The sequence below is a fragment of the Acipenser ruthenus genome, chromosome 38 (assembly GCF_902713425.1).
Source record: "Acipenser ruthenus chromosome 38, fAciRut3.2 maternal haplotype, whole genome shotgun sequence".
Taxonomy (NCBI): domain Eukaryota; kingdom Metazoa; phylum Chordata; class Actinopteri; order Acipenseriformes; family Acipenseridae; genus Acipenser; species Acipenser ruthenus.
The window spans coordinates 3,462,544-3,477,554 of NC_081226.1; the positions used below are offsets into that span (position 1 = coordinate 3,462,544).

Below are 15,011 nucleotides of genomic sequence, written 5' to 3' on the forward strand. Positions count from 1 at the left end.
GGATAACAGCTAATGATAAAAATAATGCGAAGTTAAATTGATACTGCAGCTATTGTTCGCTGCAAACACACATATAACTAGTTTAACCAGTTTGGGGTGGAATATTTCTGTTTTTGCTGGAAAGGTTTCCGGCTGTTTCTGAACTGCTGCTCTGTCTCCACCCAGGCTCCCTTGCGTGCAGCAATACAATACCTTCGTTCTGCTACCGGCTGCCATAATCTGGAAAAAAACATGCATTAAAACTCATCAAAGCTGCATCATTAAAGCTGCAGACCCACGATTGCTTACTCACCCTACAGCTGTCCAGTCACCCCCCCCCCCCCCCCCTTGCAGTGACTGTACAGTATATATATATATATATATATATATATATATATATATATATATATATATATATATAATTTAATGCAAGCAGTATAATTTCACGCACGTGCCATTGAAATAAAAGGACATTGTGCGTTCTTGTTTTTTTTAATACATGCACACACATCCCTACACTGTACTTGTTTGGATTGGAGGAGCAGTATGCAGCAACCTGGAATATGAACAACTACCTAGTCTATATTAACAAATCATTTTTAAGCTGTCTCCACTTAACTACCCTAAGTCTGCCTCCAGTCACCCCTTTCTACGCTGCTAGTGTGTTTTTTCCATATCAAGGTCATCCTCTGAATGCCTTATTTATTTCATTAGAAACCGTGTAAAGACGAAACCATAACATGACAGAGAATGATAGTGTGTATACACTGAGCGAAAAAAGTGGAGGGGCCAAATATCTCCCCTCTGCCCTACTAGTCTCCTATGCTTCTCACAACAAAAGCGAATCTGTTCAGTCGATGCATTTCCCGTTTCTTATGTTACAAGACTACTGTCTAAGGGTACCAGCCAAATTAATAAACCCGTAGCAATGCTTGCTTTTTGACCGCAGTGATTGGCCGAGGCCAGAGGAATAACAATTGACGCCTGTATTTGGACCAGCATAAAAGGAAGCAGATATGAGGCAAAGGGCAAACCAGCTCTAAATAACAGCTCCATTATGCTAAGCATTCGTGCAGTCATGAAGGTTTGACAGGTATTTGAATCCTTATCTGAAGCAGAATGCAGTCCGACTAGTTTGAAAAACTTCACTGATCCACAGCTCCAGGGTATCACTATACAGACATATAACAGTGAAACAAAAACAAAAAAAAGTTTCTAATTAAAGAACAAACTTCATGAACTCTACACAGTTTAAACTAGAAAGAACTGAGTGAAACAGACACAGGTATTGGCTAGTGTCTTCATCGGTGTTACTGTCGTAAAACTAAGAGATGTTAATGAAAGGTGCTCCTAATAAAATGGCCAAACCAACAGCTTTCTGTTTTTGGGTTACTGTGTGTATTGATTTTGCAAATCTCTGCAACCATCAACTTCCTTTGTGTGTGTGTGTCTGTCGGCATGACTAACTGAATGTGTGTGTGTGTGTATGTGTGTGTGTGCAAGCATGGCTTGATTTCTTTCTTTGCTACCAGCATCCTACAGCTATGGCCAAACGTTTTGCATCAGCTTATAAAATTAACTCATTTTGCTTCATAAAGTTGAATAAATAATGTTATGTTAACATATTGAATTGCATACCGCTTTGTAGTTTCCCATACACTTAACGACAAGCTGACAAAAATGAACAAAGCTAATCTAACATGAAATACTGTACTACTATTATGGCTTGCAGTAGAATTATGCAATATCATTTAGTAGTTTATTTGATCACATGAAGTTAAACAACATATCTAAAGTATATATATATATATATATATATATATATATATATATATATATATATATATATATATATATATATAATATGCAAAACTTTTGTCCAGAGCTGTACATCTTTCACAACAACCAAAAAAACATCAAAAAAAACAAACTAACAAAAAACAAAGAACAGTTACATTTTAATAAAACTCTGTACATTACAGTATATTAAAGGACATCTTGAAAGAATACAAGCCACATCACCCCTGCTATTTACAAAGACAGTGAGCAGAGTGGACTTGACAAGCAGCGAGGCTCCAAGGCGCTTTTCAAAATCCTACGGGGGGATAAGAGATCACTCTCCAATTCCCAGTCTCTAATTCCAGCAAGGGAAACTCTATAGCAAGTCTGCTCTTCAATACAGAAAACAGTCATTTAAACACTTCTTGCCAAACTGCACATGAGAGACAATGAATGGAAATGCACGACAAGAGGAATGAACCATTCCATCAGCTAGTGCCTCCTTAAACACTCCGGCGATCCCTTCTATTAAATCTGAGTGCTGTTTGGCGGTGGGGGTGTGATGGATATATTATAATAGTGTATGACAGTTTGATCTTGGCGGTGCATGAAACTGGGAATCACCAAGAATATAAGAATCCCAGACAGGACCAGAGCCACGGTCACCACTGCCACGACAAGCACCGGGTAGAAGCACCGGGTGGAGCGGAGCAGCCTGGAGGCCCCAGTCCTGACCCTGGAAGGGGGGCGGCCGACATCCAAAGAGAGGCTGACGCTGTCCACCTTGCTGGGCTTGATCAGGGAGGCGGGGTCCATCTTCTTTTTAACCCACAGGCGGCCTTTGCTTCTGTTAAACCTCACCGAGACGGCGCCCTGCATCTCCGGGGCCAGCTTGCCGATCAGCTCCAGGTTGTTGGGCAGGTCTGGCAGCCCCTTCCCTGTCTCCAACTGGGTTTCCTCACGGCATAACGGGCAAACCAGGGTCTTGTTTTTCTCGGAGGACACGTTCATGCGGGCCAAGCACTCCAGGCAAAAGGTGTGGTGGCAGCTCAGGACTTTGGGGACCTTGAAGACATTGTCGAAGGGGCAGAAGCACACCGTGCAATCGAGCTCCGAGGAATCACAGCCGGGGCCCTCCGGCGCGGAGCAGCTTGTGTTGGTTTTGCCGACTACATCGCTCTCTTCTGAAGTCATAGCACCGACAGGGGGAAAGTAGATTCGGGAAGACTGAGGTGGAGGGATACACGGGTGGGAGAGGTGATGGGTCCTGCAAAAAGATTGTGAGAGAAAGAGAGGGAGTGAGAGAGTGGGAATATGGGAGTTGGTTTTAATTATTGTAATCTGATTGTTACTTTACTTCACAGAGTCTGTTTTAATGATCTTACCATCTTAAAGGACAAGGGTCTATGGGAATTGTGCTTACAAGTGACGGCCAAAATAGAAAGATTTGCTGTGGAATGTTTCACCTTTAACAGAACTCCCATAGAAGTGAACTTGTCTATTAAACACAGTCATATTTGACCAGGTTTTTCCACAGAATCTTATGCAGACCTACTTGTGCAATGTTGCCGGGTTTTCCTACATGTGTCCATTTGTTAAAATGAACGCCATCTTTAAGAAATGTTATCTTTTAATATTGATAAAGCACACTCTCAAATCTGAGGCTGTTTATGGACGGCGCTTGCTTTAATAATGGAGGCACAGCAGGAAAAAGGACCTTAATCCTTAATTAATGTGCCTACAGAGTGGGTCTACTCCAGAGGCTTGGAAACACGAGGAAAAGAGTAAGCGATTGAGGGCGGACACGTTCATTCTCTCATGTACCCCGATGGCTGTGCCATTACAGGGGAAGCAACTTCCACAGCAAATATTCTCTTTTTGGACTTGACTTCTTGGTAAACGTCCCATCCATTATTGACCTGGCATTTTACAGATGTCTTTCCACTCTTTATGATTCAATGATGTTTATAAGGCTGTCAATGAATCTCACCTTGGGGTGGGACACACACCAGATGGATTAATACAGATTTAACAAGATGGTGGTCTTTAGACAATTCAAACTGGCCCATATTTCTCTTATTAATGATGCTGGTTGATCTTCCTCACTTCTGAGCTGATCCTACTCTGATCCCACAGTTCTGCTGCTGAGCTTGCTGCAGTCCACACAGCTCTCCCAGTTTCAGACGCTGGTTTACTGTTCTTGCACTGCAGATGATTGTCTTCATGACGTCAGCAGTTCAGCTGCAGTCTTTGTCTCAAACAAACAGGCGTGTAGCACTGAAGGAGTAGGAAAGAATTTCCTTCATCGATTTCAGAAACTGAAGTTGCCTATTTCATTTTGAAAGAGCAACACATATACAGAACAGAGCGGTCTCTTTTTTTTTGTCAGTGAATATGTCCAGTTGACCCCTTTTCCCTGTCTTATGGTACAATACTGCTGTAATAAATACAATAAATAAAAGTATTTATAATAATTAGGGATGTCAAGCGATTAAAAAAAACGTATTTTAGTTAATCTTGGTTTAATCGCATATTTAATCTCATTTGTTTGTTTTATTACTGATGCTATTATTATTATTATTATTATTATTATTATTATTATTATTATTATTATTATTATTATTATTATTATTATTATTGCCTAGAAGGCCTTACATGGTTTTGGACCTTCTCATCTTCAAGATCTGCTGACCCCACATGTCTCTGGTCGCTCCCTGAGATCGGAAAATGCTAATTTTCTGACAGTCCCTAAAATTCATTTGAACTCTGTCAGAACCACGGCATTCAGTTATAATGACCCTCGTCGTTGGAACTAGCTCCCGATTCATATCAGGAATGCGAGAACAATTGAATCTTTTAAATCCTATTTGAAAACGTTTTTTTTTTATTCTGTTTATTTGTAGCTGGATTATATACTAGACACATTTGAATATTTATTTTATATTCACACTGGAATGATGTATAAGTGACATTTGTATTGTACTGTCATTGTATTATTATTATTATTATTATTATTATTATTATTATTATTATTATTATCCAATAAACAACCCAGCATAAAAAGCCTGTTGTCATATATATATATATATAGAGAGAGAGAGAGAGAGAGAGAGAGAGAGAGGGGGAGAGAGAGAGGGAGAGAGAGAGAGAGATTAATAGTGTCGCCACTTTATAGTTTTATATTTATTTAATAATAATAATAATAATAATAATAATAATAATAATAATAATAATAATAATAATAATAATAATAATTGCATTGCTCGGTTTCATTGTGTTGTTCTGGCTTGCTGGCATATTATAGAACACTTTCTTTGACAGTTTTACATCAATCTGTAATCAGTTTGAGCATACAGTGTTTGAATGTAATGCAATTTAAACCACGTTAAAAACTAACACACCAAGTACTTGCAATACGGAGTCGAATTTCACTAATGATCAAAAATATTCTGTACAAAACAGGCGATGCTACGTTCGGTATGTTATTTTGTTACATCCCATATCACTTCCTCACATCAGCTGTGACAGATCGGGATTTGTAGTTTGTATTTTATTTATTTATTTATTTATTTATTTATTTATTTATTTATTTATATATTTATTTATTTATTTATGTATTTATTTTGGTGCACGCGTTTCCCCAATCCCCGCACCTCCGTTAACAGGGGATCAGGAAGCAATCGACGTAGAGCACAAACAAACTAGATGCTGATAAAACCCGGTGTATTAATACAAAAATACGTTAAAAAAAATTAAAAAGTAAACGTTAAGCAATAATAAAGCCAAACGCGCAATTAGTGTGTTAAAAAATATCTCCAAAGAAATGAACGCGTTATCGCATAAATTAACTCCGATTAATTGACAGCCCTAATAATACAATAATAAATAAAAATGATTGATGGGTAGCAGTATAATGCAGTATATTGGGCAGACACACAGTTAAATGTAATGCAAGGTCAATGCGAAAGTACTGCTGAAGTAATACAGGTACTCAGTGCAAGACCAGAGACAGCACAGACTCGAGACAGCAACATTTGTAACACAAGTTATACTTGGCAATCTTGTTAAATTAAAATACCGGAAATATATAATTGGACGTTTTTCTGTAGTATGATGATACATGTTACTACATGTGGAAAAAAAAATGTAATAACATTAGTAATAATGATAACCTATAGAATGTATCAGTAATAAATATACTAATAATTACACGCTATTCTACAGCATGAAGGCAACTAGCTCATTTGTAACATAGTCAAAAAACAATACAAAAAAAAATAATCATCATTCTCTTTCTTAATTTACTGAATTTCCTTTCCTTCCCAGTCCCTCGGTTACTTTAATAATTGTGCAGTAACTCTCTGTAACTATTACATGTAGTGCTGTGTTTAATAGAGCTGTTAAACTCGGAGTTGTTGAAACCATTTCAGAGTCATTTGCATATGTTCTAGTAGCTCCCCCATAAGAAGAATTAGAATTCTTAGGACACACGCACCTGTTAAATCCAGCTCTTGAATGCTTTGGAATATCCACTCCTTGCTGGTAAGCTATCCCAGGACATTTCTAATGATTTAATCTAACTTCCCGGTACTGCTCTGTATTGTCATGTATGAATAACGTGTCCAGACAACATCACAACAGGTGTTGGTCCAGATCGCCCTCCTCAATCCCACAATGCACTGTGCCGGCCCTCCCTGCTCTACCTGTTTGGTGAGTTCGAGCATGAAGGCTGATTCTACAGAGAAACACAAAGACGGAGCTGCCAAAGACTGGCGAGGCAAACCTGTAAGAAACCAAGCAGACGGACGCTTGTTTTGGGGCTGAAGCTTTTGTCTGTTTGACTTCCCAGTGGTCTGCTTGAGTAATGTGGATGCAAAGGAGCCTTTTAACTGGCTCTCTCACATCTCTGTTATCTAGATGTGTAGCCTTGCCAGGTCAATTTCAGTTTGGTCTAAACACTATCAGATATATGCATGTTAAATACAGGAGTTGCTCTTAGTGTTTATACAGTTGTAATTACAGTGTCAGATAATTTATTTAATAGTCGGACTGTTACATGCACACATTTAACGGTATCTGCAAGGGAGAGAAATATATGGGAGGCAGCTAGTGTTCAGGTCAATATACTGAGGCTCTCTCTCTCTCTCTCTCTCTCTCTCTCTCTCTCTCTCTCTCTCTCTCTCTCTCTCTCTCTCTCTCTCTCTCTCTCTCTCTCTCTCTCTCTCTCTCTCTCTCTCAACCCCAGCAAATTAGTCACAAGAATGACTCCAAATACTGAGTAACAACAAACTTTCCTTTTGTGTGAAACTGTTTATATATATATATATATATATATATATATATATATATATAAAGGCTTGTGTTTTATTGAACAAAAATGGCATCTACCCCTTCTTATTTATTTATGTATTTATTTTGGTGCTCGCGTTTCCCCAATCCCCGCATCTACCCCTTCTAATTGAATTTCACATTGGTCTCCAGTCTCATTCATTTAGACCAGTGTTTCTCAACCTTTTTCGTAACAACGCCCCCTAAGGATCAGCCAAGCTTAGTTCAACATCAATTATTAATTACATTTAATTCTACTAGTTCCGAGAATTACATAGTGTTCCTCAGTCTGTGGCAGGCAGACACGTATTGAACTGCTACAGTGCCTTGCGAAAGTATTCGGCCCCCTTGAACTTTGCGACCTTTTGCCACATTTCAGGCTTCAAACATAAAGATATGACACTGTAATTTTTTGTGAAGAATCAACAACAAGTGGGACACAATCATGAAGTGGAACGAAATTTATTGGATATTTCAAACTTTTTTAACAAATAAAAAACTGAAAAATTGGGCGTGCAAAATTATTCAGCCCCTTTACTTTCAGTGCAGCAAACTCTCTCCAGAAGTTCAGTGAGGATCTCTGAATGATCCAATGTTGACCTAAATGACTAATGATGATAAATAGAATCCACCTGTGTGTAATCAAGTCTCCGTATAAATGCACCTGCACTGTGATAGTCTCAGAGGTCCGTTTAAAACGCAGAGAGCATCATGAAGAACAAGGAACACACCAGGCAGGTCCGAGATACTGTTGTGGAGAAGTTTAAAGCCGGATTTGGATACAAAAAGATTTCCCAAGCTTTAAACATCCCAAGGAGCACTGTGCAAGCGATAATATTGAAATGGAAGGAGTATCAGACCACTGCAAATCTACCAAGACCTGGCCGTCCATCTAAACTTTCAGCTCATACAAGGAGAAGACTGATCAGAGCTGCAGCCAAGAGGCCCATGATCACTCTGGATGAACTGCAGAGATCTACAGCTGAGGTGGGAGACTCTGTCCATAGGACAACAATCAGTCGTATACTGCACAAATCTGGCCTTTATGGAAGAGTGGCAAGAAGAAAGCCATTTCTTAAAGATATCCATAAAAAGTGTTGTTTACAGTTTGCCACAAGCCACCTGGGAGACACACCAAACATGTGGAAGAAGGTGCTCTGGTCAGATGAAACCAAAATCGAACTTTTTGGCAACAATGCAAAATGTTATGTTTGGCGTAAAAGCAACACAGCTCATCACCCTGAACACACCATCCCCACTGTCAAACATGGTGGTGGCAGCATCATGGTTTGGGCCTGCTTTTCTTCAGCAGGGACAGGGAAGATGGTTAAAATTGATGGGAAGATGGATGGAGCCAAATACAGGACCATTCTGGAAGAAAACCTGATGGAGTCTGCAAAAGACCTGAGACTGGGACAGAGATTTGTCTTCCAACAAGACAATGATCCAAAACATAAAGCAAAATCTACAATGGAATGGTTCACAAATAAACATATCCAGGTGTTAGAATGGCCAAGTCAAAGTCCAGACCTGAATCCAATCGAGAATCTGTGGAAAGAACTGAAAACTGCTGTTCACAAATGCTCTCCATCCAACCTCACTGAGCTCGAGCTGTTTTGCAAGGAGGAATGGGCAAAAATTTCAGTCTCTCGATGTGCAAAACTGATAGAGACATACCCCAAGCGACTTACAGCTGTAATCGCAGCAAAAGGTGGCGCTACAAAGTATTAACTTAAGGGGGCTGAATAATTTTGCACGCCCAATTTTTCAGTTTTTTATTTGTTAAAAAAGTTTGAAATATCCAATAAATTTCGTTCCACTTCATGATTGTGTCCCACTTGTTGTTGATTCTTCACAAAAAATTACAGTTTCATATCTTTATGTTTGAAGCCTGAAATGTGGCAAAAGGTCGCAAAGTTCAAGGGGGCCGAATACTTTCGCAAGGCACTGTATCTCTGCTGTCCGCTCTCCCGCTCCTAGCAGGGTTGGCAGTTTCTTTGAGTCAGGAAGGTGTGGAAACACTTTTACCCAATTTATACATTTTGGAAAATATGATTCCCTTATTTTTGAGTATTTGGGGCAGTGTAACAGGTTGCTGGGGCTGCTCTGTAGTGCTTTCTTGTGGAAGGCATTTGTGTCGGACTGGTTGAGATGGATCCAGAATTTGGCTGCTCTAGTACATCGATTTTATGATGTCATAGACTTTACCCCCTACACCACTTTGAAGAAGTTTATAAAACAGTCCTTTGTGCCAAATTGGGTCAAAATCCTTTTTGAAGTCTATAAGCAAGCAAATATTTTACCTTTATTAGTATGGTGGACGTGTTTATTGATTAAGGTGTGTAGGGTGTAAATATGGTCAGGAGTGCGGTGGTTTGGTAGAAAGCCAATCTGACTCTTTCTCGGGACACAGTGCTTTGTAAGGAAGGCCAGTATTCGTGGATTCTGATGATACTGCAGAAATACAAAAACACAACGCCCCCCTTGCACCCTCTTGGATGTAAACGCCCCCCATTGGCTTCAGACCACCCCCGTTGAGAAACACTGATCTAGATGTAAAAATGATGTCTGCCAACCAACCCATTTCTGATTCAACTGGACTTGTTTTCTTGGGGTTTTTTTGGAAAGAAAAATAGTATCTACCCCATCTAATTCAACTCGACTGAACTCCTAATTGAAGTACATCTTAAAATTAAACTGACAGTGCTGGCAAAAAGTATTGCATCACCTAGAATTTTAGGACTGAGACAATAAAATAAGAAAAACACTATAAGAACATAATTTAGATCTTTTATTTAACATCATGTAGTCAAAGAAACTTCAAAATAATATTGCAAACATCTGCCGGACGCTAGAATAGTAGTACAGTATTTCACGTTCGATTTCTTAATGTCACATTTTTAGATTTTTGTCAAACTTCTGGCCAGAGCTATAGACCTATTCTAACTGAACTGGACATGGCTGTCTCTTTCACGGGTGTCACTGGGCAGGGACTCTGTACTCAGGGACTCGCCTGTCTCATGAACTCCTTGGTGGTGAAGACCAGCTCGTGGTAGATGATCCAGCTGTTGGGGTGCACGTACACCGTCTGCTGGTGCTTCACCGTGCGGTACCCCGACTTGCCTGGAGGGGAGAGGGAGAGAGATGAAGAGGGAGAGGGGGATAGGAAGAGGGAGAGAGAGGGTAGTAGAATGAGGGAGGGGTAGAGAGATGAAGAGAGGGATAGGGAGAGAGAGAGGTACATGGAGAGGGGGAGTGAGAGAGGGGTAGATGGAGAGGGGAAGAGATGGAGAGAGATAGGGAGAGAGAAGGAGAGGAGAGGGGTAGATGCAGAGGGGGAGGCAGATGAAGAAAGGGATAGGGAGAGAGAGAGGCAGGGGAGAGAGAGAGAGGAGAGGGAAATGAAGATAGGGAGAGTTTAAACTAATAAAAGAACAAATAGCTTCAAGCATCATTTTCATGTTTTTATGTTTCCTTTATTGTTTTACAGGGCTTGCAGTCATTGTGAGTGTTTCTGGATTCTGTTCCTTCAGTGCTGAATTATCATCCTTTAATCTCATAATCTGTCAGCCGCACCTACCCTCTCTGTCTGTACATCTATAGAGTGGGTGGGTCACATTGTCACATGACTTGAATGGAATGAGGAAGGCTGGTAATAACTCAGTATTTGAGAAGTGCTAAGTGCTTTTTCCTGAGCTGCTCTTCAGTTCAAAAACAAACTAACAAAAAACAGTTACATTTCCATAAAACTCTGTACATTAGTTTTGTTTACAGTATATAAAAGGACATCTTGAAAGAATACAAGCCACATAACTCCTGTTATTTACAAAGACAATCACTGTAGTGTGCAGGGTGGACTTCACAGTCAGCGAGGCTCCAATGAGCTTTTCAAAATCCTACGGGGGGGATAAGAGATCACTCTCCAATTCCCAGTCTCTAATTCCAGCAAGGGAAACTCTATAGCAAGACTGCTCTTCAATACAGAAAACAGTCATTTAAACACTTCTTGCCAAACTGCACCTGAGAGACAACGAATGGAAATGCACGACAAGAGGAATGAACCATTCCATCAGCTAGTGCCTCCTTAAACACTCCGGCGATCCCTTCTATTAAATCTGAGTGCTGTTTGGCGGTGGGGGTGTGATGGATATATTATAAATGTGTGTGACAGTTTGGTTGAACATATAGTGGCTATACTGTAACCTGGGAACCAGCACGAATATAAGAATCCCAGACAGGACCAGAACCACGGTCACCACGACCATGCTGGCGATGGCAGTGTAGCAGCTACAGGTGGAAAGGAGCAGCCTGGAGGCCTCGGTCCTGACCCTGGAAGGGGGGCGGCCGACATCCAAAGAGAGGCTGATGCTGTCCACCTTGCTGGGCTTGATCAGGGAGGCAGGGTCCATCTTCTTTTTAACCCACAGACGGCCTTTGCTTCGGTTAAACCTCACCGAGACGGCACCCTGCATCTCCGGGGCCAGCTTACCAATCAGCTCCAGGTTGTTGGGCAGGTCTGGCAGCGCCTTCCCTGTCTCCAACTGGGTTTCCTCGCGGCATAACGGGCAAACCAGGGTCTTGTTTTCCACGGAGGACACATTCATGCGGGCCAAGCACTCCAGGCAAAAGGTGTGATGGCAGCTCAGGACTTTGGGGGCCTTGAAGACATTGTCGAAGGGGCAGAAGCACACCGTGCAATCGAGCTCGGAGGAATCACAGCCGGGGCCCTCCGGCGTGGAGCAGCTCATGTTGGTTTTGCCGACTACATCGCTCTCTTCTGAAGTCATAGCACCGACAGGGGGAAAGTAGATCCTGCAAGGCTGAGGTGGAGGGATACACGCGTGAGAGAGGTGATTGGTCCTGCAAAAAGATAGAGTGAGAGAAAGAGAGGGAGTGAGAGAGTGGGAATAGGGGAGTTGGTTTTAATTATTGTAATCTGATTGTTACTTTACTTCACAGGGTCTGTTTTAATTATCTTACCATCTTAAAGCACAAGTGACAGCCAAAATAGAACGCTTTGCTGTGGAAGGTTTCACCTTTAACGGAACTCCCATAAAAGTGAACTTGTCTATTAAACACAGTCATATCTGACCAGGTTTTTCCATCAAATCTTCTGCAGGCCTACTTGTGCAATGTTGCCGGGTTTTCCTACACGGGTCCATTTGTTAAAATGAACGCCATCTTTAAGAAATATTATCTTTTAATATTGATCTGACATTGTTAAAGCACACTCTCTCAAATCTCTAGCTGTTTAAAGACAACACTTTTTTATTTTATTTTTTTTAAATTTAGTCGTTGCCAATTATTTTTTATTATTTTCTCCTAATTTGGAATTGCCAATTATTTTTAGGCTTAGCTCACCGCCACCACCCCTGCGCTGACTCGGGAGGGCGAAGACGATCACTCGCTGTCCACCGAAGCGTGTGCCGTCAGCCAACCACTTTTTTTACACACTGCAGACTCACCATGCAGCCACCCAAGAGCTACAGCGTCGGAGGACAACACAGCCCTGGGCAGTTTACAGGCAAGCCCGCAGGCGCCCGGCCAGACTACAGGGGTCGCTGGTGTGCGGTGAGCCGAGGACACCCTGGCCGACCTAACCCTCCCTCCCCCCGGGCGACGCTCGGCCAATTGTGCACTGCCCCCTGGGAGCTCCCGTCCACGGTCGGCTGTGGAATAGCCTGGACTCGAACCGGCGACGTCCAGGCTATAGGGCGCATCCTGCACTCCACGTGGAGCGCCTTTAGTGGATGCGCCACTCGGGAGCCGCCATCTTTCCACTCTTTATTATTCAATGTTTATAAGGCTGTCAATAAATCACACCTTGTTGTGGGACGCACACACACACCAGATGGATTAATACAGAGTTAACAAGTTGGTGGTCTTTACACAATTCAAACTGGCCCCTATTTCTCTTATTAATGATGCTGGTTGATCTTCCTCACTTCTGAGCTGATCCCACTCTGATCCCACAGTTCTGCTGCTGAGCTTGCTGAAGTCCACACAGCTCATGACGTCAGCAGTTCAGCTGCAGTCTTTATCTTAAACAAACAGGCGTGTAGCACTGAAGGAGTAGGAAAGAATTTCCTTTATCGATTTCAGAAACTGAAGTTTCCTATTTCATTTTGAAAGAGCAATACATTTAATATACAGAACAGAGCTGTTTGATTTTTTTTGTAAGTGAATCTGTCTATTCAACGCCTTTTCACTCTTACAGTACAAGACTTCTGTAATAAATACAATAAATAAAATGATTCATAATACTATAATAAATAAAAGGATTGATGGGTAGCAGTATAATGCAGTATTTTTGGCAGAGACACAGTTAAATGAAGTGCAAGGTCAATGCGAAAGTACTGCTGAAGTAATACAGGTACTGAGTGCAATACTTTTAAAATGAGGATGTATTAACCAGAGACAGCAAAATGTGTAACACAGTTATACTTGGCAATCTTTTCAAACCTAAAATAATATGAAATTGCACGTGAAATATATATTCACGTGAAAAACATGCAAGAACAATTGTAATAATGATAATCTACAGAATGTATCTGTAATAAATATGCATATAATTACACGTTATAGACTTAATATAACAAAGGTATAAGCAATACTTTCACTTCCTCCTTACATTCTATACAGCCGTCTGCAATATAGGGATTTCCTTTCACATATATATATATATATATATACACATACATACACATATACACACATACACACACACAGCATGGCAAGCAGCTAGCTCATTTGTAACAGTCAAAATAATAATAATAAAAAACAATCAAAACACAATCATTCATCTCTTTTTTTAATTTACTGAATTTCCTTTCCTTCCCAGTCCCTCGGTTACTTTAATAATTGTGCAGTAACTCTCTGTAACTATTACATGTAGTGCTGTGTTTAACAGAGCTGTTAAACTCGGAGTTGTTGAAACCATTTCAGAGTCATTTGCATATGTTCTAGTAGCTCCCCCATAAGAAGAATTAGAAATCTTAGGACACACTCACCTGTTAAATCCAGCTCTTGAATGCTTTGGAATATCCACTCCTTGCTGGTAAGCTATCCCAAGACATTTCTAATGATTTAATCTAACTTCCTGGTACTGCTCTGTATTGTCATGTATGAATAACGTGTCCAGACAACATCACAACAGGTGTTGGTCCAGATCGCCCTCCTCAGTCCCACAATGCACTGTGCCGGCCCTCCCTGTTCCCCCTGTTTGGTGAGTTCGAGCCTGAAGGCTGATTCTACAGAGAAACACAAAGACGGAGCTGCCAAAGACTGGCGAGGCAAACCTCTAAGAAACCAAGCAGACGGACGCTTGTTTTGGGGCTGAAGCTTTTGTCTGCTTGACTTCCCAGTGGTCTGCTTGAGTAACGTGGATGCAAAGGAGCCTTTTAACTGGCTCTCTCACATCTCTGTTATCTAGATGTGTAGCCTTGCCAGGTCAATTTCAGTGTGGTCTAAACGCTATCAGAGATATGCATGTTAAATACAGGCGTTGCCCTTAGTGTTTATACAGTGTCAGGTATTTTATTTAATATCCAGTCTGTTCCTTACACACAATTAATGATGTCTGCAAGGGAGAAAAAAATATACCATCTCTATCTCTTTCCCCTTTCAGAGCTCTGACAGACTGCCTCTCCTACCATTCTACAGCAACTACTATCATTCCACTACTAGCATTCTACTAGTAAAATTGTTCTACAAGTACCATTGCTTCCATTCTACTCACACCATCATTACCATTGCTTGGACACACTAGTATAAGTTCATGTTCAAATATATTTTTTCAAAGTTACTATAATACTGAAAACTCTACCACTTTAAATGTCTAATTAAGCAGCTCCATATTACAGTACAGAAATCATCCAGGGGTGAAATCAATCTGGTGAAACCCAGCAAATTAGTCACAGAAATGA

At 40.9% G+C, this 15,011-nt stretch overlaps 2 protein-coding genes across 3 annotated transcripts; both read right to left on the minus strand.

Moving 5' to 3' along the window:
• Window positions 1-1,920: 1,920 nt before the first annotated feature.
• On the minus strand, window positions 1,921-6,442 carry LOC117433982 (RING finger protein 225-like). Its single transcript, XM_034056462.3, has 2 exons — window positions 6,254-6,442; window positions 1,921-3,025 (listed from the first exon to the last, which is right to left on the minus strand). The coding sequence occupies exon 2, from the start codon at window positions 2,950-2,952 to the stop codon at window positions 2,287-2,289; it is 666 nt and encodes a 221-aa protein (XP_033912353.2). The 5' UTR covers window positions 2,953-3,025; window positions 6,254-6,442; the 3' UTR covers window positions 1,921-2,286.
• Window positions 6,443-9,641: 3,199 nt separating this feature from the next.
• Window positions 9,642-14,942, minus strand: LOC117971089 (E3 ubiquitin-protein ligase RNF183-like). 2 transcript variants are annotated; one of them, XM_034919084.2, is made up of 3 exons: window positions 14,097-14,942; window positions 11,576-11,946; window positions 9,642-10,209 (listed from the first exon to the last, which is right to left on the minus strand). In XM_034919084.2, the coding sequence occupies exons 2-3, from the start codon at window positions 11,871-11,873 to the stop codon at window positions 10,088-10,090; spliced, it is 420 nt and encodes a 139-aa protein (XP_034774975.2). In that variant the 5' UTR covers window positions 11,874-11,946; window positions 14,097-14,942; the 3' UTR covers window positions 9,642-10,087. The 2 variants fall into 2 exon arrangements, with proteins under 2 accessions (XP_034774975.2, XP_058864796.1); XM_059008813.1 differs by lacking the exon at window positions 9,642-10,209 and having other exon boundaries at window positions 10,538-11,946.
• Between the last annotated feature and the right edge of the window lie 69 nt (window positions 14,943-15,011).